General features: G+C 28.8%; 1 protein-coding gene across 1 annotated transcript; it reads left to right on the top strand.

The window, feature by feature from the left end:
• The first annotated feature begins 2090 nt into the window (after positions 1-2090).
• LOC111682343 (protein phosphatase 1 regulatory subunit 14B) lies at positions 2091-26606 on the top strand. Its single transcript, XM_023444271.2, has 5 exons — positions 2091-2200; positions 23385-23988; positions 24211-24285; positions 26322-26363; positions 26433-26606. The coding sequence occupies exons 2-5, from the start codon at positions 23773-23775 to the stop codon at positions 26472-26474; spliced, it is 375 nt and encodes a 124-aa protein (XP_023300039.1). The 5' UTR covers positions 2091-2200; positions 23385-23772; the 3' UTR covers positions 26475-26606.
• The last annotated feature ends 977 nt before the right edge of the window (positions 26607-27583 follow it).

Raw genomic sequence — 27583 nt, forward strand, 5'->3', positions numbered from 1 at the left:
GTCTATAGTCTAGTCTATAGTCTAGTCTATATTCTAGTCTATAGTCTAGTCTATAGTCTAGTCTATAGTCTAGTCTATAGTCTAGTCTATAGTCTAGTCTATAGTCTAGTCTAGTCTATAGTGTAGTCTATAGTCTAGTCTATAGTACAGTCTATAGTCTAGTCTATTATCTAGTCTAAAGTTTAGTCTGTAGTCTAGTTTTTAATGTAGTAAATAGTCTAGTCTAATCTGTTTCCTAGTTCGTAATCTATAGTCTAGTCTATAGTTTGGTCTACAGTCTAGTCTACAATTTAGTTTATAGTTTCGAGTAAATGTCATATATGTATGTAAATATTGTTTTGTTTACTTAATATTTCATTTATTAACGTGTTATTAACAAAAATCCATATGTAAAAAACAACACTTAAATATACTACAATAAAAAAATAAAACAACAAAACTGGATAAATTTTTAATGACATACGTCAAAACCGACATAAAATGGTAAAAACAAACAAATTAATTAACACTGCGAAAAAATATGTTTATATGTTTTCAAAAACAATATACAACACAGATTATACAAATGAAAATATCAGCCTAAATGTTAAAAATATAATTTTGGTAATAAAAACAAAATAATATAGTTGGTTGGAAAAAAGAATACTTCAATAAAATGTAAACAAAATTGTAACAAACAAATATTTAATTATTCATAAAAATGAAGGTTTTATAAACATTATATAGAAAGGACAGTATTTTAATATTTCGAAATAAAACTAGTTATTTGGTTTTTATTTATTATATTTTTTTAAGAATAAAAAACTGAATCATATGTTTTTATATTAAGCCATTATGTTTTTAATAACTAAAAATATATTCTGATTAGAAAATTATTAAATTTGGGAAATGATTTTGAAATTCGTAAAATATACAAAAACATTTTCTTACAACTTTTGTGTAAATGACCAAACACTTATTAACACTTGAAAATACTAAACAAAATTTTGATTTATTGTTTACAATTTTTTTTTTAGTTTAAAAATTAAAAGCTTTTTAAAAAATAAACAAATGCATAAAAATGTTTCAAAATTATTAAATGGAAAAGAAAAGAAAACATTTAGTGTTCCAAGTCTCACACAAAAGTGTTATATTTTCACTTTTGAAAAACACTAAAATTAACAGGAAATGTTATTAAAATAAAGTTTTTTTTTTTTGTTGTAACCATAAAACAAAATTTTGTTGAATTTTGAAAAATCCCCTTGAAAAACGACCACCTAAAGTTAATAGAAACTGGAAAAAAATGTTATTGATTTTTGAAAAAAAGTTTTTCAGTAAAGATTTCTGTTAAATTATAAACATTTGAACTAAAGCCGCTTAATAAATTACTTAAGATTTGTCATACTTCTTTTTAATTTTCAAAACCCTAAACAAGTTTTACTTAAAATTTTTTTTATAAATTTTATTTAAAAAAAATCAAGTATTTTCTTTTTTTTTTTTGTTATTATTTAAACCAAAATTAAATATGTTAATTTGTAGTTTATATTTAATTTATGCTGTCAAATCTTTTAGATTTTATTTAAATTTCTTAATGACATTTTAACGGTTGTTACGTTTTATTATCGTCATGTGTAGGCCCAAATAAAAAAAACTCTCGCAAGATTTCTCAAGAGTTTTAATATTTAATGAATGAATTAATTTTTATTATAAAAAATTAGTTTATTTAAATTAATTGTACAAATTTCCCAAATAGAAGAACATTTGATTTTTAAACTAAGTTTATCTAAAATTAGAAGGTATGACAGGTGTTGTTTTACAATTGTGTTGATTAATTTTTGATAGATTGAAAATATGTTGGTTGTTTATATTTTAAGAGTCTTAACCAGAATCAGGAAATAAATAAAAGTAATAAAGCCAGACAAAAGGAAGTAATACAATAATCAGTTATTGCTTTTAAGGGACTGGTTTCTTAACCCTACTTCGCCAAATGGCCACCTCAAAGTACAAATTTACTTAATCGGAGATCAAAAACAAATTTTACTGCTTCAAGATAGGACGTTTATAGATCTAGAATTGAATTTCAATTTTCTATAAGATCTATAGTTATTACATATAAATAACTTCAATAATTACTCTTTTTTTCTCGCAGAAACCTCTTTTTGGTAATAACACTGGGCATTACAAACCTTATAATTTGGAGAATAAAATTGTTTATTAAAATGTAAGTATCAAAATATATCAAGTTCCAAATTCTTAATGCTAACTCTCTATTTTTATGCAATTTTTGGATTAAAGTAATCTTGTCTTAACTACAGTCTAGTATGGACTATATTATTATTTACAGTGTATAATATAGTGTAGTATTTAGTCTGAAAAATGGTCTAGTCTATACTTTGAACTATAGCCTGTTCTATATAGAACATATAGTCTATTGTCGGGACTAAAGTTTAGTCTACGGTCTTGACTATAGTCAATTCTATAGTCTTGACCATAGTCAATTCTATAGTCTTGACTATAGTCAATTCTATAGTCAAGTCTATAGTCTTGACTATAGTCAATTGTATAGTCAATTCAATAGTCTTGACTATAGTCAATTCTATAGTCTTGACTATAGTTAATTCTATAGTCTGAACTATAGTATATTCTATAGTCTGGACTATAGTCTATTCTATAGTCTGGAGTATATTCTTATCTATATAAATCGTCTGGACTATAGTTTAGTCTGTTATCTGGACTATTGTCTAGTCTATTATCTGGACTATTGTCTAGTCTATAGTCTGCACTGTATTCTAGTCTATAGTCTACTCTATAGTTTATTCTATAATCTGGGCTGTAATCTAGTCTATAATCCGAAATACAGTCTATACTTTAGTCTATATTCTGGACTTTAGTCTGAACTTTATTTCAGTCTATAGTCTGAAATATAGTTTAGCTTATTGTCTGGGTCATTGTCTAGTCTATAGTCTACCTATAGTATAGTCTGTAGTCTAATCTATAATCTGGACTAAACTCTTGTCTATACTTAGTTTAGTTAACAGCCTGAACTCTATTCTATAGCCGCGATTATAGTACAGTATAAAGTCTGAACTATAGTCCAGTCTTGAGTGTAGACTCTAATCTAGTCTATAGTACTGACCATGGTCTATAGTCTTGACTTTAGTCTGGATTAAAGTATAGTCTAAAGTCTGGACTATAGAATAGACTGGACTGTAGTCCAGTTTATAATATGGACTATAGTCTGTGCTTAGTCCAACTTTAAACTGGGCTATGTTCCATTCTAAAGTCTGGACTATAGTCTGTTCTATTTTTAAGCCAATATATAATATGGACTGTAGACTAGTGTATATTCTGGAATGTTATCTAGTCTATGTTGTGGACTATAGCCCAGTTTATAGTCTGGACTATTGTCTAGTTTACAGTTTGGTCAGTCTCGATTATAGTCTATTATCAGTAACTCTAACTACATTCTAGTCTGGACTATAGCCTTGCCTGAACACAGATCTATAGTCCAAATTTTATCTAGACTATGGTCTAAGCTACATACTGAACTGAAGTTTAGTATATAGTCTAAAATATAAACTATTTTATAGTCTATTATCTGGCCGCAAGTACAGTCCGGTATATATCTCGATGTTAATCTAGTTCATTATTTTTACTATAGTCTGGACTATAGAGTAGTCTATAATCAGGAATATGGTCTAGTCTATAGTTTGGATTATAACCAAGTACAGTCCGGTATATACTCTAGGATCCAGATTTTAATCTAGTCCATTATTTTTACTATAGTCTGGACTATGGACTGGTATATAATCAGGAATATGGTCTAGTCTAGACTTTGGAATATAGCATAGAATGTACTCAGACTTATAGTTAAAAATGCTGGCCAGGCTATAGCCAAGTCTACAAATTGCACTAAACACTATAAAGTCTGGACTATAGTCTATTTTATAGTCTGTGTTGTAATCTATAATATTAACTTTATTGTATATATTCTTTAAGGAAATCTGGACTATGGTCTAATCTATTATCGGAACTATAGTTTAGCCTATTATAATTATTATAATCTAGCAGAGACTATGAACCGGTCTGTAATTTGTTTTTAATACTTTCATAAGAAAGTTACTAAGAAAATTTGTTTTTAATTTGTTATATAAATTAAATTATTTTCTCATTTAAAATCTGTATGCTATATGTGTATACAGTTAACAAATTATACAAGTTTAAAAAAAAAAGAGAAAAAAGTTTTGAGATTTTAAATGATGACAAAATAATTTATTTATAAACATTTTCTATACTCTCCACTTGTTTTGATAGAATATTTTACTTGCTGTTTGTCTTTTGTCGTTGCCCCATGTCAACGTCATCATTATAAACATTTCATGCCCCCACAAAACCCACTAGAAAAAGGAAAATTTTCAAAAATTTTCTGACAGATGCAATCAAAAAGAAGCAAAATATTTTTAGTGTTTTTTTCTTGGTTTTCTTGCGCTTGAATAAGAAACAAAACTATTTTTATTAAAAATGTAAGAAAGATGAAAAAGAACTGTGAAATGAATGAAATATTTTTTCTAAATAAATATGCAATTGTCAAGAATTTTGTATATTTATATAAAAAATGTTGAGGATGTTGATATTAACAGTGTTTAGGAAAATAATTTGAATAATTTGTAGAGAAATAAGAAATTTTGTTTATACATTTTATTTAATGGAATTTTTTAGAACATTATGTCTGTAGCAACATGTTGCAGGTATAAAAATCTTTAGCAACATTTTTGTTTAATGAAAAGTGTTTTAATAATTTTTAAATTACTGACATATGTATAAAAATTAATAATCTTGGTTTTAAGAATTCCAAAATACTACTAAATGAAATTTTATGTTTCTCAACATGTTGCTAAGGGATAATCTTATTTTACTGTATTTTACTGTTATTTATCTAAAGCTGCTTAACTTAACACGAATATAATTTCATTAAAACTTTTGCAACATGTTGCTAAGTTTCAAATCTTTTAAATAAATTGAGTTAAATGGTTCTTAGATTAAAATATTTCAAAGTTTTAAGATAAACAATTTTGCTTATTGGTATTGCAATCATAATGCCAAATGAAATTTGGTATTTATCAACATGTTGCGAATCTTTTACAATTTTTAAATTTTAATGTTTACAGAAATCTAATTTCTTTTCAAATCAGTACAAATTAATATGAAATATACAATACAAATACATCTAATATAGAATTTCTATCTGTAGCAACATATGAAATATACAATACAAATACATCTAATATAGAATTTCTATCTGTAGCGACATGTTGCTGAAAATTTATTTAAACTTTCGATATATTTGAAGAAAACTATTTAAAACCATGAAAATATTTTTATGAAACACAACATTTTTTTAAATTTTATTTAACTACAACATGTTGCTAATGTTACTGTGACCATCGCAACAATTTGCTAATATATGAAACCTTTGCAATACTAAGGTTGCTTACTGTCAAATTAATTTAAATTCATATAAAATATACAATTCAAATATATCTATTAAATAACTTGTGTATGTAGCAACATTTTGCTAAAATGAAAATTGATTTTAAATTTCTGGGATTTATCAATCTCAACATTTTCCTCAACTGCAACATATTGCTAAGTGCCATTGTGATCTTGACAACAATTTGCTGATGTATGAAGCCTATATCTAACAGATTGTAGTTCACATGTTTAATTTTAATTTATGTATAATTTAGCAACATGTAGCTAAATAATATTTAAGGCTTTCTCAACATATTGCTGAAGGTTATTTGAATAAATAATGATGTTGTAACACACCTGACTTAAAAATGTTTATGTTTTTTTTAATATTTCAGAAATTATTAAATCGCTCATTTTCTAGCAACATGTTGCTAACTTCTTTCATTTGTATCTAAACAACAAACAACATGCTTTACATTTTTTTTATTTCACACATTATATTACCCATAACACTATATTTATAATCTTTGTCCATTTTTTTCCGCTTCGTTACACTGTGCACATAAAGTCAAAACTAGCAGATATATTTCAAATGTCTAAGACATTTGGTTAAAACTACTAAACATGTTTCTTTTCTCTTTTTTCATATACATACAAATATTTTATTTTGTTACTTTTTTTAAATTTCTTTTCTACAAAAAAAAAAAGACAAAGAACATTTATTTAGTTGAAATCAAGTCATGGTATATGAATAATGTTGTTGACTTGCTGTTGCTGCAGCAGTTGCTGTTATAGCCATTGTTATGACATACATTAACAATTTACTTTTCTTTCCATTTTCTGTGTTTTTGTTCTTTTTTTCGGTGTTGCTAGTAAACTTTGCATTTTTGTTGGCAGAATTTATGGGCGCTATAGTTAACGAATGGTATTAACTATGGTATAAACTGTTTGGAATCTGTTTTAAATAGTTATATTTTATTTTAGATTTAGTTTCAAGCAACATGTTGCTAGCAATAATTTAAACTAAACTTTATTTAATTTTACCAAAAACATGTTTCGCAACATACCGATATAAATTCAATTTGTTTATTTAGCAACATGTTGCTATCGACATCAAATGCTCTCCTATATTTCTTTATTTTACTTAATTTTAAATGACATATTTTCAATATGTAACAGCATTGCCATTAGTCGTATTTAACCCAAAGATTTTAGCCTACAAATGTTCTTTCACATTTGTTTTTTCTTTTGCTTAAGTTTAAATTGTATATATTAAAGAAAAATGTTTATATTTTGGTAATGATTTGGAAATAATTAAGTAATTTATTATACAATTTTGTAATCACATACACATTTTAAACATAATTAATAACACTCAAGATTTAAAGGAAATATTGCCGCTAAATACTTAAATGTTAAACAGTCATTTAATTAAGTAATATTAAAAAGACTGAAAAAAAATTATGAAAATTTTGGAAAGACTTCCATGTCAAGCTGACATATCTCATCACAGGGTTTAAAGGCTGTTATAAGCGATAAGAAAATTTTTACAACGAAACAATTGGAATGAAAATTTCATGACTGTGCGCTACACTAGACTTGCCTTAATGCTGGAACATAAGACTAGCCTATAGACAAAACTATACTTAATACACCAGACTATAGACAAGGCTATTGACTAGACTATAGAGAAGACAAAACTATGGGCTAGACTATAGACAAGACTATAGACTAGACTATAGACTAGACTATAGACTAGACTATAGACTAGACTATAGACTAGACTATAGACTAGACTATAGACTAGACTATAGACTAGACTATAGACTAGACTATAGACTAGACTATAGACTAGACTATAGACTAGACTATAGACTAGACTATAGACTAGACTATAGACTAGACTATAGACTAGACTATAGACTAGACTAGACTATAGACTAGACTATACGCTATGTTATGTCTTTAATCACACTTTTCGATCACCTTGCTACAGCATATTTAATTTCAAACTTTAATTATTTAAATTAGTTCAATTTTCATGGTCTTAAAATTTCAAATTAATTTAGTTGCAACCATATTTAGCGCTATTACAACCGACAAATTGTATAAGTTTTTTTAGAAACCCATAAAAAGTAGTGTGAAGTAATTTAATTTTAAATAACAAAAACAAATTATAATAAAAATATAACACCTTCATGCAAAATTGTTTATTCATTTTTGTTTATAGTTTATCTAAATTGTGTGATTTTTAAACCATATTTAGATGAGAATTAAAAAAAAACAAATTATTTCAAATTATAAAACCACAAAAGGCAAAAATAAAAACTTAAAACAACAAATTAAACTAAAACTCATATGCCATTTAAAGATTAATGAACTGCAATTTATTTCTATCACAAAGTGAAGTCTGCAGCAGTCGAATGAATGAATCTTTTGTACAAATTTAGAAAATTCATATAAATTTTAATTGTAGAAGTATTAGTGGCATTGAAATTTAAATCTAAAACAGCAAATGCTGCCTCTATTGTTCTTTTGTTTTGTCTTTGTTTTCTCTTTCTATTTTCTAGTTAAAATTAATATGCAGATTATTTTATTTTTAACAAAAAAATACTTTTAAGTTTTTTTTGTATGATTTGCAATTAAAATAACAACAAAGAAAATAAATGGTTTAGAAAAAAATACATATGTTTTTATAAATGTGGGAATAGAGTTAAAAGTTGTGTTTTTATTATATTTCTCTAAATAGGAAGTTCGTCGAATATTATATCTAAATAAAAATTTATCGAAATTTTTCTCTAAATAGAAAATGTATTGAAAAATTCTTCTTCAGAGAGAGACAACATCGAAGAAGAGAAAAACTCCTCCTCTCTCAAGACAGTCTCAAGGGTAAAAGAATCCCTTACAAACGAAGAACGAAAAGAGAATACAAACGAGAAGCTGGATGCAAAAATACATGATGGAACACCAATACACTTCAAAGAGTGTTTAACATGATGTAACGATCATAAGGTGATCAATTGTTTAGAATCTCTGTGGTTACTGTGGACACTGAAAAGGAAAAAACAACCGAAGAAGAAAACAGACGAGAAGGTATCTGCTACTCAGTAGACGATGCTGTAATCCGACGGTCATATTCCCAAAAGGCCAGCAAAGATATTTCATCTTGCACCTCATGATCGTTACATTCAAAATGATGTATTGTAACGATCATAAGGTGATCAAAAGTTTAGAATCTTTGTGAACACTGAAAAGAAAAAACAACTGACATCTTTAGCCAAAATAGCCAAGAGAAAACAGATGAGAAGGTATCTGCTATTCAGTAGACGATATCTTGGTCATATTCCCAAGAGATCAGCAAAGCTTTTTCGTTTTGATCTGGTCAGGAATAACATACTGGACTGCTCACTACCTTTAGAGAGAGTTCAACATGATGTTATGTAACGATCATGAGGCGATCAAATGTATAGAATCTTACGCCAAAATTGCCAAGAGAAAATAGCACTTTCATCTTGATCTGGTCAGGAATAACATACTGAACCGCGCACTCGTTTTAGAGAGAGTTCAACATCATGTTATGTAACGATCATGAGGTGATCAAATGTTTAGAATCTTACGCCATAATTGCCTAGAGAAAATAGACGAGATCTGCTATTCAATAGAAGACGATAATGTAATCCGGCGGATATTTCCAATAGACCAGTAAATATATTAAATATTGATGTAGTCAGCAAAACAATCTGGACCGCGCATTCGCTTTAGAGAGAGTTCAACATGATGTTATGAAACGATCATAAGATGATCAAAAGTTTAGATTCTCTGTGGCCACTGTTTACACTGAAAAGGCAAAAAAAAAAACGCCATCTTTCACCAAAATACTGAAGAGACAAATGACGATAGGGTAACTGTTATTCAATAGAAGACGATGATATAATCCAACGGGCATATTTTCAATAGACCTGTAAAGATATTACATCTTGATCGGGTAAGGAATTACTCAGTGTACCAAGCACTTGCTTTAGAGAAAGTTCAATTTGATTTTAAATAACTATCATGAGGTGAACAATAATTTAAAATTTCAATTTTTCATTGTAGGTGATTAAAGGTAAAGATTTTCTTTCTAAAAAACTATAAAAACCACCATTTTGTTTTCTTTCTGTATAAAAATTAATGCCAACAAAATATGTTTAAATTTAGGTTTATTACTGCAGATACTATAATCATGACAAAAATAAATTACTTGTTTTCCTCAAACATATGTTAAGCACAGATGTTCTTGAAAGATTAAATGAAAAAAATAAAATAAAATCTGTCAACAACAACTTATTAAATCGATTTGTAACAGTTAACGTGAAAATTCAATCGAAAGTAGAATCGAAAGGACTCCATTTTGTAGGATTACACTAAAAGTGTTATTTGTTAGTTTTATTATGCTATTTGTTTTCGATAAATCCTTATAAAAATAATCTAGCATTTACTGCAAATGCCAAATACTAATTATAGATTATATTTGTAATACTACCAGTTACAAATTACCAAACAGATTATCCTTGTTCCACTTTCAATTAAGTACTAAAATGATTTGTTTGTATTAACTAAAACAAACCCCTAAAATGTTCAAATATTTAAACGTAAAAGGTAAAGAGAGCAAAAGTTTGGCAACTTTTTCTAAAAACAACCTTATGGGAATTAAGCAAAAAAAGTTCAAAATTAGTTTGACAAGGAAACAAGTTAGAAAAATTGGTATTAAAACACGACATTTTTTTAGAGCAAACATATTATTTTGTAAATTTTCCTCACAGGTCCTCTCGCAGTTTTTGTGAATGACATTTCAATGAGATAGAAAAAGGAAACTGAACAATTTTATCCTGATAAATTAGCAAAGAGTTTTTTTGCGTATTGTTTATTTAGTAAAACATATCCTCTCACATACAAACAAAATAATTTGTTATTTTTATATCCGGTAAATATCCTACGAAAAAAGCTGCAACATATACATACATAGTTAATATATAAAAAATGCCTATGCCCTGCTACCCAGTTATCATTTGGAAGATTGTTCGATAATTAATCAGTAAACTGAGTCTTTTTTGACTCATGTTAATGATCGAAAAGGGATCAAGTAGTTGCGCGCTTAAAATATGATTCGAAAATGATCCTAATATATGATTGAAAACTGATTATATGAAAAAAAAACAATCACAAAATGTATAGCAATCATAAATTGATCATTCTGGTGTTTAAAATATGATAGTTTTCAAAATTATTTTGTAAACATATTTCAAACAGTTGGAAGATCTAAAATTGTTTCTTATGTAATTGTTTGTGTTTGTAAAGCAACAATAAGACGATTCAAAAATGATTCGAAACTGATTAGAAAAATGGGCACATAAAAGACTCTTTCGAAATATGATTGTTTATATATTTGTTTTGAAAGTATATTTCGCTCAATCGGAAGATCAAAAACTGTTTTCGATACTATTGAAAATGACGAAAATACGATTCCAAAATGACTATAAAACAACCGGTATTTCGACTCACGAATGACTCGAAATAGATACAAAAATGAGTTGAAGTTGATCAGAAATGGCGGGGGGGTTCATAAAAGACTCTTTTAGATGAGTCGCGGGTAGGGTACCATTTTCTCCCGACGAATGTATCAATTATGATCAGAAAATGAGCGTATATATGAGCTTTTGAATCGTGCAGAAGAGTCATATATGACTCGATTCTGATAAAAATTTCAAAAAATGCTAGCTAGTATGGATACATCCTTTCATACACACATACTTTCGAACACAACATTTCGCATAAATTTTCAGAGAAACCAACACTCATTTATTTCCTGTCATAGTTGTTGTTATATCTCTATCTCCCTATATACCTCACACTCTACAGATCCTTTATTCATTAATTTATATACAACATCCTGTATACATGTTTTTAAATACGATTATATGTGTTTGTTTAATAGTGCGTGTGTGTGTGGCAATTTGACCAGAGTATAATTTTGTATTTATGTTTTTTTTTTTGCAGTGTTGTCAATATCTCATCAAAATAAAATCAACAATATATTTGGTTTATAAAGGCAATTTTCGTTTTTTTATTTACCTCTCGTGTATAGTTTCAAGTATTATTTGATTTAATTCTTATTGTTGTTTTTTCTTTGTTCAAGAGTTTTATTTAGTTTTGTCTATAGCAGCTCCACTTCTGCACCACATCACCAGCCTCTTTTCCTATTGTTGTACAAAGCTATTTCAATCATATAAATATGTAAATGGCATCCTTTCGGAATATTATTATTAAAATAATATCTTTATGTGTATAAGTGTTATTGAATATTTAATATGCATTAACTACAATTTAATTATATTTTGCTGTTGATTTTATTTAAGCTCTTATGAATTTTAAATTTATTTGCAAATATAATCTAGTAATTTCAAAAATTTATTCTAATAATAAACTTTTTTTTATTCTATAAATTGTTTTTAGAGAGTTTTATGTTCTTTTAAGCTTAATTGATTTCTAAGAACCTAATTGGGAATAAATATGAAAGCATTAAGTAAATTAAAAGCATTAAAATATTAATTAAATCACTTTAAAAGTTTGGCTTATTTATTTAAAGTGGAAATTTTACTTTGAATTTTAGATTAAAGTAAAAGAGAAAGTTTTATTGCTGCTCAAAAGCTTATTGCGAACCTTAAACTTCACTAGAGGTTTGACAATAGTCTAAACTGAAAAAGTTCTAGACTATGATCCACACTAAACTATTGTAATGACTATGGACTGAGTCCCGATTGAAATCAGACTGTAGTACTGACAATAAACAAACTATAGTAACTATATATCTAGCTCCTGACGTTAAGCTAGATTATAGATCAGATTAAAAACAAGACTATCGTGCAAACTATAAACTTAAGGTCAGACAATAGATCGACAGATCTTTCACTACATTATATACTTCACTAAATACGGAATTAAAGTCCATATTATTCTTTAGTCTAGACTATAAACTCGACTATAGACCAGACTATAGTCCAAACTAGAGACTGTACTGTTGTATGGACTACAGACTATACTATAGTCTGGACTACAGACTATGCTGTAGTCTGGACTACAGACTATACTATAGTCTGGACTAGAGACTATACTATAGTCTGGACGACAGACTAAACTATAGTCTGGACTACAGACTATAATATAGTCTGGACTACAGACTATACTATAGTCTAGACTACAGACTATACTATAGTCTGGACTACAGACTATACTATTGTCTGGACTACAGACTATACTATAGTCTGGACTACAGACTATACTATAGTCTGGACTACAGAGTATACTATAGTCTGGTGTACAGACTATACTATAGTCTGGACTACAGACTATACTATAGTCTGGACTACAGTCTGGACTACAGACTATACTATAGTCTGGACTACAGACTATACTATAGTCTGGACTACAGACTATACTATAGTCTGGACTACAGACTATACTATAGTCTGGACTACAGACTATACTATAGTCCTGACTACAGACTATACTACAGTCCTGACTACAGACTACACTATAGTCCTGTCTGCGGACTACTTAACGAGACAGTACCCTAGAGTATATACCAGACTATAGTCCAGTATTTGGGCTACATTGTATACTACACTGTTGTCCGACTTTGGACTGTAGGCTATAAAATAGATTAAAAGTAGTCAACACTAAAGACTCGATAATAGTCTAGACTATGAACTATACTATTATCTTTAAACAAATCAGCAATTGTAAGGTCTATCTACAGTGTGGACAGTCTATTGTTCGGTCCATAATAGGGACAATGGGCGAGTCTTTAGTCTAGGCTATAGGCCAGTCTATCACCAGAATAACAATAATCTCCTCTATATTCTGCACTGTATTTTGTCTAGACTTTAAACGACAACATGGACTATAGTCCAGAATATTGTCTACTTTTTATTCTGGGCTGTAGTCAAGCCCTGGAGATGCAAATATATTTATCTCCAAATAAATTCCTAATAACATATATTGTGAGACCTTTCTTAAACAAAAATGTTTAATAATTTCACACAATTTTATCAACAATTTTCACATGAAACAAACTAAAGCCAAACACAAATTTATTATGATTAATTGCAACATTTATAAATATGGGCTATTTCGCATAAACACCTTTAAATTAAATAAAAAAAAACAACACACGCTCAAGAAACCACCTGTGTTTTTGTAAAATTTTGTTAAAGCAAAATATAAACACTGTGAAAACAACAACAGCAACAACAAAAACAAAAACTGTATCCCGGAAATTTCTGCATCGTTACACGTTTAAAAACCACCTTCTCTCTACATATACATATACATAAGTACATATATTTAGATTTATATGAATTTTATTTTTTTTGCATTTAAAGTGCAGAAAAACTGTTGGTACTCATAGCTCTTTCTGTAATATGTTAGAGTTAAACAAAAACTATAATTTCTCAAGACTTTCGTCAGCTGAAATTAAATTTTTTTTATAAATAAAAACAATCTTAACTTTTCATACTAGAGTTTCAAAAAATAAAAGAAAAAACTTGAACAATAATAGAAAATTCCTTTAAAACAGTTTAAAGAAAGAGACAGACATTCATATAGTTGTGCACTATAATATACTATTTTTTACATGCTTGCATATGAGCTTCATAAATTGAAGTTTGAATTAACATGCAACATGTTGCATGCATTGTTTATATTATTATGATTATTACTATGATGTTTAGTAGTTTGTTATTAATGTGGCAATTTATTTTCTGTGTTTCTCTAGTTTTTGTTTTTTGTTATTTTCTTACATTTGGCTCAGGGACTCAGGTTGCCGCAATTATAAATAAACAAGACACAAATTACATATTTATGCAAAATTGTATTATGTTGTCTGTAAGACATACATATGTATCTCTCCAGGTTTTATTAATATAATAACAGTAATTTTTTTAAAACTATAATTGTTAGAGAACAATTAAAAGAATTTTGTTTATTTAAAAGTTTAGGTTGCTTAAGCAGCAAACATCCTATACCCAAGAGATCATGCTTCAGTATCTTTCCAGGAAATGATATTCAAATTGGTGATAATCACCACTATCACCAATAGAAGCGAAAATTCTATTCCCTTGAAATATTCATTTCTCTCGAAGAGAAAATTGCTATGTGAACAATTCATTTACAATAGTTGATTTTGTATGGAACAGCTGTTCAATGTTTACAAAAATTTATCAACAAATATCACAGCAGGGGAATTTTTTCACAACAAAAGAGTTTGTGAACGAAAAAAGTGAAAATTTATAGATTTAAATTATAAATTCTTAAATCAAGTACAAATCGTGCTTAAATCATGCCCATTTTGGGAATAATTAAAGACAATAAGAGATCCATACTTGAATCAAATATTGTGTACTTGGTTTACCAAACTTCTGAAATCGCTTGGGATTGACAGGTTACTCTGTTTCAAACTTCTTTTACACTTTCCATTATTCCTAATAAGTTCGAGTAATCAAAGTCGTTAAGATTCGTTAGATTTGTTGTAATGCGTGTCTCAACTTGATCAGAAATTTCCCTTACTCTTTTAGCTTTCAGTGTACTGAACATTATTAAATACAGTTTGTTGTTATAAAATAATTTATGATTTATGAAATCAGTTTTGCTCATAATTTGTTTATATATAACATACATACTTGAGAAGTTGAGGAATTCTTGTTTAAAGGGTCTCCCCCTCTTCCTTTTTGTGCTGTTGTAACAATTCTACATTTAATTTACACACGTTGTATGCTGTTGATGCATACATAGTTTTAGTAATATCCCAGCAACAACTGGGCAATGACTTTCAATTGTTATAACTTACCTAACAACATACTTTTCAATAACTACTACATGACATCTAAATAACATAGAAGTAGTCTTATAAGGTCTTACTAATAATGTGCAAGATAACTGCTCATTAAGCTATGTGAACCATATGTTTACAATGACTTCTTTTTCCAATTACTTGTAAGCTTCAATAGTAAGTACTTGCCTTTAATGTCATCACCATACTTAAATAATAACTTACCCCCCTATATTCACAAATGCTCAATAAAGTTATTAATGATTTATTGTAGAAGTTTTGTATGGAAAATGTGCGTAATAAACCTAAAATAAGCGATTAATATCTTTATGAATACGTGGGTTAAAATGCAATTGTTTAAGTAAATTTTAGCACTTTTACTCCTTACATGTAATAGCTTTAAAAGGAAGGAAGTTTTAGGCAGTTAACCTTACAAACGCAAAATCATTCAACGCAACAAAAGCTGAACTAAAAATATGAATGAGAGAATCCCTTATTAGAGCAAGACGAAAAATCTGCGCAAAAGGAGCAAGTTTGAAGTTAGTATGATAGTACGTATTCTAAAGGGACACACAGGATTAGGAGCACATCTGTACAAAATTGGACGTACGGATTCAGACGTATGTAGAGCATGTGGAGAGGACAGTAAAACTCTGCAGCACTTTCTTTGCCACTGCCAGACATTCGTCGAAGTTAGATCCAAGTATCTTAAAAGTGATGTATATAGATCATGTGGAGAGGACACTGAAACTCTGCATCACTTTCTTTGCACTGCTAGGCATTCGTCGAACTTAGATCCAAGTATCTTGAAAGTGATGTTATTCCGGAAATAACATTCCTGATTAACACTGATTAGAAGATTCTTAGGAATTCAGGAAACTTATATTCTGAACACTGAAAAATAATTCATGCATTTATAGTCTTTTTTATGATAAGGAGCGCACAACAGGCCCGATAATGGCCTAGGTTTATTTCTTCGGATTTGATGTAGTATACATCCTCCTATCAACCTAACCTACTCCTTACATGATAGTTAAAGTTTTTGCTGGTATGTTTATACATGTTTTTAGTTATACACCACTTTAGTGGCGAGAGTATATTGGGTTTGTGCTGATGTTTGTAACGCACAATAATATTGGTCCTAAGCCCACCTTAAAGTATACCCATTTTTCTGAGTCGATTTAGCTATGTCCGTCCGTCTGTCTGTCCATGTAAACCTTGTAATCAAACCACAGGTCGGAATTTTGAAGCCTATTGAAAATGGTTAAGATCGGTCCATTATTCCACCTAGCCCCCATATAACTAAACCCCCAAATAGGGCTTTTAAACTTGTAATCTAACTACAGGCCGCAATTTTGGAGATAATTCAATGAAATTTGACACATGATCTTATATTGGGGGACGAAGGGACCAGGGACGAAGCCTATTGAAAATGGTTAACATCGGTCCATTATTTCACCTAGACCCCATACAACTGAGGCCGACGAATAGGTCTTTTAAGTTCATAAATATGTTTAATAGGGAGACTCCCTTCAAAATTTGACTTAAGTGTCCACAGTTTTATTCAACCAACACTAAATGGCTTAAGTATATATATCTGAGGCAAGATACAATTCAACTTAAATGTTTTATTATGAAAACTAATTTACATTTTACATTTTGTAACAGGTGTAGGTTATTATATGGTCGACCTCTCCCGACTATAATTTCTTACTTGTTTCTTTATGTATTTAAAAGGGAAAAAATCTTGCATTTTATAAAAGTGTACAAAACAATTTCAGAGGTTTTTCTTTAGACTTTTTGTTTTCCTGTTGCTCTTTCACTCTATTCTAATTATATACGTTTATTTCTATAAAAAAATGTTATTTTCCAAACAAATTTATATGTAAATTTTTGTTATAAAACATCAGCACCACTTAAATCACGTTAGAGTAGTTTCTAAAGTGTAACAATATTTCATGTTTTATATCTTAAAACATTCATCGTAAATTGTGTTGAAAAATTATTATTTTAAATTGTTCTATGTGATGGGAATTTTAAACATAAACACTTGAACAGCTACTCTAACATCTACTGTTGCTGTTGTTGCTCACTGATCACAACATAGATTATTAATGTAAAACACAACTTAATAGTGTTATACAATAATTATTTTATAATATTATAAAAAAAAAACACATGAAATTATGAATCCATGTAACTCTGACAGCTAAAACAATAGTTATTTAAAAGAAGAAACTCCCACCCTAGATTGAACAGTAATAGAGTAAACAATAGAGAATTTAATTGTTTAGAAAAGATTAAATGATTAAGTTTAACTTCTCGTTGCTTTAAGCATAGTTATAGAGTCTTAGTGAACCTCTTAGGCAGTTGTTTGGGGTTTTAGATTACAACTAATGTGACAGTTCCTTTATAGTAAATAAATATATAGTAATATGTATTACAAAAATAGTTTATTGCAAAGCCATTGGTAGTAGTATATCATATAACTGTAGAGTCTATTAACCATGTTTATAGACTTGTTGACGTTATTACTTAATAGCAGCCACAACAAATTCCCATAATTATTTAGATTGAAAAAAAAACATTTGTAATAAAAACCCGATATACAAACCATGAGCCTAGCTGAATTTTTGTTTAAAAATCATGAGATCAAATTACCACTAGAATTAAATTTAAAACCAGAAATAACAAAATGTTTATTATGGAAGTTTTTTTTTTTTTTTTTTTTTGTTTTGCTTATTGTTTTTTGTTACTTTTATTTTTAAAAAGTACATTGACTGTTTAGTGTAATGTCAAGTAATTGTGTGAAGTAACAATGTTCAAATGGCAGCACAATATTTAAAGGAATGTTATCTTAGATAACTAATCGGTTAAATATTCAGCAAAAAAAGAACCCCAAAAAAAGCGAATAAGAAGTAGAATTCACTCCATGGAAGTACTGAAAAAGATCTCAAGAAGTTATGATTTCTACACAGAATTGTCATAGGAAGGATGTCCTTTTTATTTGTTTCCAAATTCACTACATCTTTTTTGGAAGTTATTAGAAAGTGAAATTGTATTCTTTAATACTACAATTCGAAAATATAAAATTTTAAACAAATTAGATTCTTTTCGCTTCTTTGGAAGTCAATAAACGTCACTTCCACAAAAGGTAAACAAATTCACTTAGTGCTACTTTTGAAGTGGTGATAAATGTTATTCTTTTGGAAGTACTTCGTTTTATAATTGCTGGGTAGTTAAAGTAACTGAAAATACTGCTACACAGAAAAAATAAAACGAAGTACTTCCAAAAGAATAACATTTATCATCACTTCAAAAGTAACACTAAGTGAATTTGTTTAACTTTTGTGGAATTAATGTTTATTAACTTTCCAAGATTTTTATAGGGGCTACGGTCAAATGAGGCGCTATAATTATAAAGTTCATGAGGGTCGTCAAGGCTAGTATAGAACTTGGTTTTGCAGCTTTTTGTCGACATACGACTATATTAAACATAATTATGAAATTAAAAGCCCTATTCGGAGGGTTCAGTTGTAAGGGGGCTAGTTGAAATGATGGACCGACGTTAACCCTTTTCAATAGATTTCGTCCACGATACCAGAAAATAAAATGTTCCAAATTTCATTTAATTATCTCCAAAATTTCGACCTGTAGTTTGATTACAAGGTTTACAAGCCCTAATCGGGGGTTCAGTTGTATGGGGGCTAGTTGAAATAATAGACCGAAATTAACAATTTTCAATAGGCTTCATCCCTGGGACAATAGAAGATTATGTACAAAATTTCATTGAATTTTCTTTGAAATTGGGACCTGTAATTTGATTATAAGGTTAACATGGACGGACATAGCAAAATCGACTCTGAAAGCGATTTTGAGCCCATTGATTGGTCTAGGACCAATATTTAGGGTGTTACAAACATCAGCACAAACCCAATAAACCCTCCCCATTTAAGAGATGTTGGTTATAAATACGACGTACAACACTACGATGCCGATTGTGAATTGGGTAAATGTGAATGGAAAGCATGTGGAAAAGAAAGTGAAATACTTAAAAATACCATATAGAGAAGCGCACAACAGATTATTTAACGGTTAGATTCTTGATACGAAGTTAATAGTATTCTCCTCTTCAACCTAAACTAATATTTGAATATTTTGACGACACCCCCTTAAAAGAGCAATAAAAATGTGTTATCATTTAAAATTATATAATTATAAAAGAAAGCAAACCTTTTAAGTACTGCCTATAGCGTAAAAATTAATTTTAAAGAACTCAACATAGAAATTATTTATGTATACAATTTAACTTATTGTATGTTTTTGTTCACTACCCAGGGAGTTGACACAATAATTTGACAGTTTAATTGCATATGACAGATAGACATAATACTTATTATTCAATTTAGGCATAAACATAAGTACAATTATGCAAAATTCAAAAGAGAATTCAAAATACAGTTTTTAAACATTAAGTGATTTATAAAATTTTATATAAATATCTACATACATACATAATCTGACATATAATTTTGAAATCATTAAAGGATCTTAGGAAAAAGTGTTTAAACTTAAAAAAAAAAACTTTACATATGTATATCAAGAATCTTGAAAGCCATTTTTAAGTGTAATGCTATGTATACACGGTTGTTAGATCTTACAACGTTGGCAGTAAAATGTACAGAAAACGTGTAAACTTACAATGTTTGTCTTTCAATATTGACAAAGTTGTAAAGGAAAAATTGTAAGTTTAGATAATTGTTAGACATTTTCTAAACATTTTACTGACAACGTTGTAAGATCTGACAACCGTGTAGTATCACGACTTCAATTATGATGAGTTTTATTTCAAATATTTTTAAAGGATTTAAACATTATTTTAAAGCTTCACATAAGCTCTTTATGGTTTTTTTTTTCTTTGAAACAATGTCAAACGTTAAGTTGTTTAAACAACATAAATCTGACTCAGTCCTCACTAGACATGTATTTCTTCTGTATATTTGTATTTAATAGGATCTTTAGCGAATTATTATTTCATTCCTTTGGAATTTTTTTTATTAAGAGACGATTAAAGTTCTCTTACTCAGCTGTTTTTTTATCTAACTGCCATAACCCATCGACATTCATTCCATTTGCCTAACGTTACACTTCACTTAGCACACAACACAAATGAGTAATGCTAGCATTCGGTACCAACATTCATATCAGTCAAAATAGTATTCCAAGTATGTTAACAAGACTTGGAAACAACAAAAAACAGCCAGCCAGCCAGTCAACCAACAGTTGTTAATAAAATACAACTTTGAAACAAAACAACCAACGCATATTTAACACACTCCCGTACAAAATGATTCATCCGCATATTGTACAGACAAACAGACAATGTACAAACGAACCAACATTAACAGAAAACCTGAAATCAGGCTATAGACATTTAAAGAATGGAGAGAGAGATTATGTTTTATGGAATCCTTTTCTTGTTTGGTTAAAGCTTTTTGTCTTTGTAACTTTTCGAAATAAATAATTGTATGAACAAGACAATAAACAAATTGGCATGAATCATACAAGCGTAGCAAATAAAGAAAATTAAAATACAATTTAAACTATGTTGGTATTAACCCTTAAACGGAGGGGTTTTAAATTATTGTTTCGTAAAATGGCTAAAAGCCGCTTAATCTCCATACTTAACATATTACTGACAATTGACTTATCTTAACAAAAGCATTATACTAACAAGTAATAAATTATAGTAGGTCGAGGCCGACCATATAAAACCCTACATCTCATACAAGAATAAAATGTGATTTAGTTTTCATTATAAAACATTTAAGTTGAATTGTACCTTGCCTCAGATATATTTAAGCCATTTATTGTTGAATTAAATTGTGGACATTTAAGTCAAATTTTGAAGGGGAGCTTAATATAGGGGCTAGGGTCAAATGAGGTCCTATAATTAAAAAGTTCATAGAGTCATCAAGGCTAATATAAAACTTGGATTTGCAGCTTTTTGTCAAGATACAAGTACATTAAACATAATTATAAACTTAAAAGCCCTTTTCCGTGGGTTCAGTTGTATGGGGGCTAGGTGAAATAGTGGACCTATGTTAGCCATTTTCAATAGGCTTCGTCCCTAGGGCAATAGAAGATTTTGTACCAAATTTTATTGAATTATCTTCAAAATTGCAATCTGTAGTTTTATTACAAGTTTTACATAGACGGACGTACATAGCTAAATCGACTCAGAGAATGATTCTGAGCCGATATTATTTTGCATTACAAACATCAGCACAAACCCAATATACCCTCCCACTAATGTGGTATAAGGTACAATAATTTCCAGACTAGATTTTGACAAGACAACACTACTCATCAGTTGTATTAGATTCATACTGAGGCAGTATCTAATCTATCTTAATAGGTCGTTGAGCCAAATTTTTTTTATCCCCTTAAAATTGTAATTGCTTTAGAATTCATCAAACGCGAGCACAAGCCGACAGTTACCACTAATAGACCTGTGGTATATGAAGTCAATTTGGGGTTATATGAAGTCAATTTCGGGTTTTACGTTGCTTTGTGCATTTCATATTGGAAAATGTTAACATTAGCTTGGTCTCTCTATATATGTCCAGACTAGTCCATCAATATTCTCCTCTAAAAGGAAAACCGGCAAATAGTACTTTAAAGAAATCCGGAAAGTTTTCTCCATTATCTTTTTAGGCAAACGGAAGACACAGTTAGTTTCCATAACGAATACGCTGCTTCGTTTTTTTGGAAGGTTAGATATTAAGTAATTGTCCAAAAATCTTTTCCTCTTGATAGCTAGTGCAGGGTATTGGTATTCATCCCAACTCTTCCCACTGCACCGTTAGTTTTTACGTTTCGTTCCGTAGAGAATACACTGATTCTTTTTATAGAAAGTTTGGCATAAAGTAATTGCCCAAGAATATAATCCACTTGATAGATAGTGCAGGGTATTCGTTTTTATCCCTTTTTAACGGTCAGAAACATAAATAAATCCCATCTATTTCGCATTTTCCATTGAAAGATGGCGACACTAGGTTGGTCTATTATCTTTAGTCTAACTGAAGGCATATTTTCTTTTACATTCTGTAACGTATCAGCTGATTAAGTTTTCGTAAAAAGAAAACACAGCTGTCAACCATATTCGATGCAAACTTTGATAAACTAATGTTGGTTAAATTAATTGGATCGTAAACGGGTTTACGATCCAACCTGACAGCAGTTGATTAACTAACTGTACCTGAGGGCATATTTTCTTTTACGTTCTGTAACGAATCAGCTGATTGAAAACTCAATAAGTAAGTCGAAAACACAGCTGGCTACCAGATTCGATGCAAAATTTGATAAACTGATGTTGGTCAAATTTATTGAATCGTAAATACCACAAGTTTTCTATCAAACCTGATAGATAAGTGAATCATATTAGGCTTACGAAATCTATGTTAACGACCGTGAGGTTGTCGTTAAGTTTTTGTAAGCCGAAAGCACAGTAGTTGATTAACTAACTGTACCTTAAGTCTACCAGATTCGATGTAAACTTTGATATACTAATGTTGGTCAAATTAATTTGATCGAAAATACCACAAGTTTATTGAATATGTATACACTTTTATTACGTTTTCTTAGGAAGTTCAAGAAAACCTAATAGATAAGTTCTGGACTCAGAAAAGTATACCTAAGTCAGATCAATCCTACGTAATGGTTGCTGATAACATTTATTTCATTTCATTCATATTTTTACCGCTAGAATGAACTTTTTATTCTACGATTTTGACGTGAATGGATCCTAAAAACTTTGATGATATTGGGTACGACTGGGTAGCGATCATTTCACGTTATCAAAAACGTCTTAATTCTCTAAGTTTCTAGTAAAACGCAATAGAACCTAATAAGATTATTTACTTAAAACAAAAAACACACACAATTTTTTTGTTAATCTCTAACCAAACAACAAAAATATATTACGATCAATCATTTAATAAAATCTACACACATAAACTGCTTGTAAAACAACTATTAATTGAATTTATTTCTTATTAATTTACAGTTTAAAATAAAATATTGTTACGGATTATTAAACACTTAAACCACCCACATCTTTGGCAAACGGAAGACTTAATTTTCAGATAGTAAAACAAATAAACATTAGACGAGACAAACGTAGTGTGTGTGTGTGTGTGTGTGTGTGTGTATGTGGTGACAGCCAACAGCAGCCCGCCAGCCACAACATAAATTGCAGCCAGAAGCAACATCACCATTAACAATTACCACCTACGCTTTAGTAATTTTCCATTTTCCCCTTCAGTAATTCTCGTTACATTCGTTTTGACACCCAAAAGAAACCAAATTTTTAAGAGACACACAACAAAACACAGTTGTTGCCGTCGTCGTCATCGTTGTAGTTGTAGTTGTAGTCTCTAATCATACCAAAGAAGATGCAGTGCGGTCTAGAACAAATGAACGATAGTGAACGTTCACCAAATCGAACAAATTTACGAGTAAATTTCAATGAAAAGGGTTCGGAAGTTAAAGAGCGTCGTGAAAAGTTCCTCACCGCTAAATATGGTTCACATCAAATGAGTTTAATACGTAAACGTTTGGCTGTCGAGATGTGGTTGTACGATGAATTGCAAAAACTTTTCGATCCGCCGGTAAGTTAAAAGTGATCTTTTTTTTAATTTGTATTTCATTTAGAGAGTATTTTATATTTTTAGTCTTTGTTTATAGTTTGTAAAAGAGTTTTTTTTTTTTCATTTTATTGTTTATTGTTTTGTTTGGAAGTTAATCATCATCAGATCAGTCTGCTGTGTTTATTATTATGATTTGTGTGTTTATTTTAACTTTATGGTTTATTTTGTGTGTGTGTTTTTTAGAGCGAAGCCATTGATGTGGATATTGATGAAATTCTAGATATGGATACAGACGATATAAGAAGATCTCATTTAATTGTAAGTAAATGGTTTTTGTGTTTTTCTAAAATAAGAAATTTTTGTTTACTTGTTTATCGATATTTAGTTTATTTTACAAAAATTTTGTACCAGTTTAAAAAGTTTGTTTACATTTTATATGAAAATCATTTAAATTGATCTTATTTGGTTGTTACTCTTGAGAGATCGTACCAACTTGAAGTTTGTTTGAAGTCCAAAGTATATCAACTTCGATTCCTTAAACAGTTCACCGATTATATATAGTTAAAACTGTATGATTCACCAGAAATTTATATGCTAATTTAGGGCGTGTAATGAAGTTCGTTTGAAGGGATCCTGTAATTCTTAACAGATCGTTTCATTCTTAACAAATCGTTAAATCAAATCTTTGACAACTCCAATGGAGTGATTAATATCCAATAACTTATTATGTAAAGGACATGTAAGCAAAACGATTTATCGAAGATCAATTTTTGTTTTACACTCATTTGATTACGTCACGTAGTACTTTCTGTCTATGACAACATGTGTATACATATATCCCATTTCATTGTCCTACTTCGCTGTACTTCGTTCCAGAGTCCAATGAGTGAAAATTGACTTTTATTCTGAATAAAGAATACTCATACTTTCAAATCCAATACGATCCAAATATCTTGACAGCGATATTCCTTTTATAAAATCTTCCTCGACACTGACTTTTTGTACATTGGATAAGAGTACATTTATAAATGGATCATATTCCAAAGAAGTTTTGCTTCGGGAAAATGACATTTTTCGACTTTGTCGTAACAGTTCTACTTAGACATTATCTGCAGGAAGCCACAATGTAATGGCATGAGTTCCCAATTGATAGTGCTAATTTGTATTTCGAATGCATGTACATTTGTGACAAATATTTTACAACTTATCTGCAAAACAAATACTAGTATTAGTTCCATGTCCATACATCCATAAGAATAAATATATCAATATATTATTAAGCTGCATATACTCGAGTATATAATCTTCCAACATTGGCAGAAAACTTTTCAGAAAATGTCTTAAAGACGTAATACAAGGTTGTCAGATCTTACAACATTGTCTGTAAAATGTTCAGGAAATACAATCATCTGAACTTACAATTTTTCCTTTGCAACGTTGTCAGAAAAGGATTACAGACAATATTGCAAAACAAAATTTATAAGTTGGCAGTGTTATTAGAAATTTTCTGACATTTTTCATTTTACTGCCAATGTGTAAGATCTAACAACAATGCATTACAAACAATTGTTGTCTTGCAACGTTGTCAAAAAATGATTGTCTTTATATTGTAAAATAATAATATTGCCAGACATATTAACAACCATGTGAAAACATTACGTTGTCATTGCCAGATAATTGTCTGACAAGTTTTATTAAGTTATAAGTTTATGTTTTCTATAGGCAACACGATGCATTAAAAGAACATATGCACCTAGTGTAAGATCTGACAATATATGTTGATAAATTTATTGCTTTACAATTGGCTGGCAATGAAATTGTAAAGTTTTCTTACAATCGTCGGTGTACTGACATTATATTTTGGCAAATAATTTTATTGCCTTACAATTATCTGGCAATGAAATTGTAAGGTTTTCTTACCATCACCTCTTGTTAACAATTTTTAATTGTTTGTGCATTGCCTTCTCACTGCAAGATCTGCCAAAGGTAGCTTTATAATTTTTGTCTTTGCATTGTTGTTAGAAAAATTATTGTCAGTATAGTACAATAATATTGTCAAACATTTGACAAACATGTACACACATTACGTCATCATTGCCAGATAATTGTCTGACAATTTTTATTAGCAAATGTGGCAATCATTGTCAGATATAAATCAGATCTGGCAACTTTTGCCATACAACAATCTGACAACAGTGTAAACTGACAATTTTTGTTGTCTGGCAATGAAATTGTAATCTACCTGTTGCTAACAACTTTTCATTTGTAGTGCATTGACATTGCCACATTTGTCAACTTTGTAAGATCTGACAAACATATTGTAATACCTTTTTTCTTTTTATTTCATTTTACAGAGATTATTATCAGTCTGCAAACGCCCGCAATCTGACATATCGGTGAGTATTATTGTATTATCTTATTACTATTTTAACTTTTAATCAAACTTTATGCTTTTTATCTCACAGAAATTCATTAGTGATCTACTGGATCGGGCTAAAACGCTGTAAACATTTTTCTTCATCACACTTACACACCCACACTCAAGCATATTTCAACAAATACAACCGAAAAACAATTTACATTTTAATTTTAAAAAAATAATTATATAAATTTGTTTCGTTTCTTTTTCCTTTTTTTTGTTAAATTATTTATATAAATTTAAAATAATAAATTTTAAAATTAAGTTTAGTTTTTTAAGTAAAAAATTTTATGAAAAAATTATGATTTAAAGTCTAACAGTCATATTGATAATAAAAATGTTTAAAATTTAAAAAAGTTTTTTAAAACTTTATGTAATTTTTTTATTATAAATATGAGTAAAATTAATTTTTTTTTATTTTTATATATTTTAAAAGTTAAAAAAATAAATAAATAAGTTTTTAGTTTAATAAAGAATTGAAAGAAAAAACTTGTTGAAGTTAAAAAAAAATTGTAATTAATTTACAAAGAAAAAAATTAAATTGTAGAAGATTTAAAAGATCAAATATGTTTTAAAATAATAATTAAAAAATAAAACAAATTAAAAAAAATAAAATAAATTATGGCATAACAAAAAACAAAAAATTATTGTATAAATTAAGAAAACCGATAAAATGTTAAGGGAATAAATAAAAATCCTTTACCCTAATAGGGTTAATTGTATTGTATTTGAAAAGTAATAAACTTTTACTGAATTACCAACCCCAATTAGCATTCGATCGGTTATTTTTATTTCAAAATTTATAAATTTTTTTCTTTTTTTAGTTTCTTTTAATTAAGTCTTAACATATTAATACAAAATTTTTTACTTAAAACATTATTTATAAATAAAAAAAAAAATTGAAAAAAAAAATGTTTTTAAGCAAGCTCAGGTTCACTGCCAAAATGTGTTGAGAAAAGCGTTTTTCACTGAATAGTCAATGTATTTCAATATTTCGTTATATTTGAAATACAAAAAACATTCTTTGTCTAGAAAAGTGCATGGTGAAATAAAGAATTTTTGAAAATGATTTACAATTTATACTTGAGTTTTAAAGTAACAATAAAATTGGTGTAGTTTTTTTTTAATTTTTTTTTTACGCAAACTGAAATATTTTTTAATTTTTTTAACTAAAAGAAAATTATATTAAAAAACAAA

Source organism: Lucilia cuprina, chromosome 2 (genome assembly GCF_022045245.1).
Source record: "Lucilia cuprina isolate Lc7/37 chromosome 2, ASM2204524v1, whole genome shotgun sequence".
NCBI lineage: Eukaryota > Metazoa > Arthropoda > Insecta > Diptera > Calliphoridae > Lucilia > Lucilia cuprina.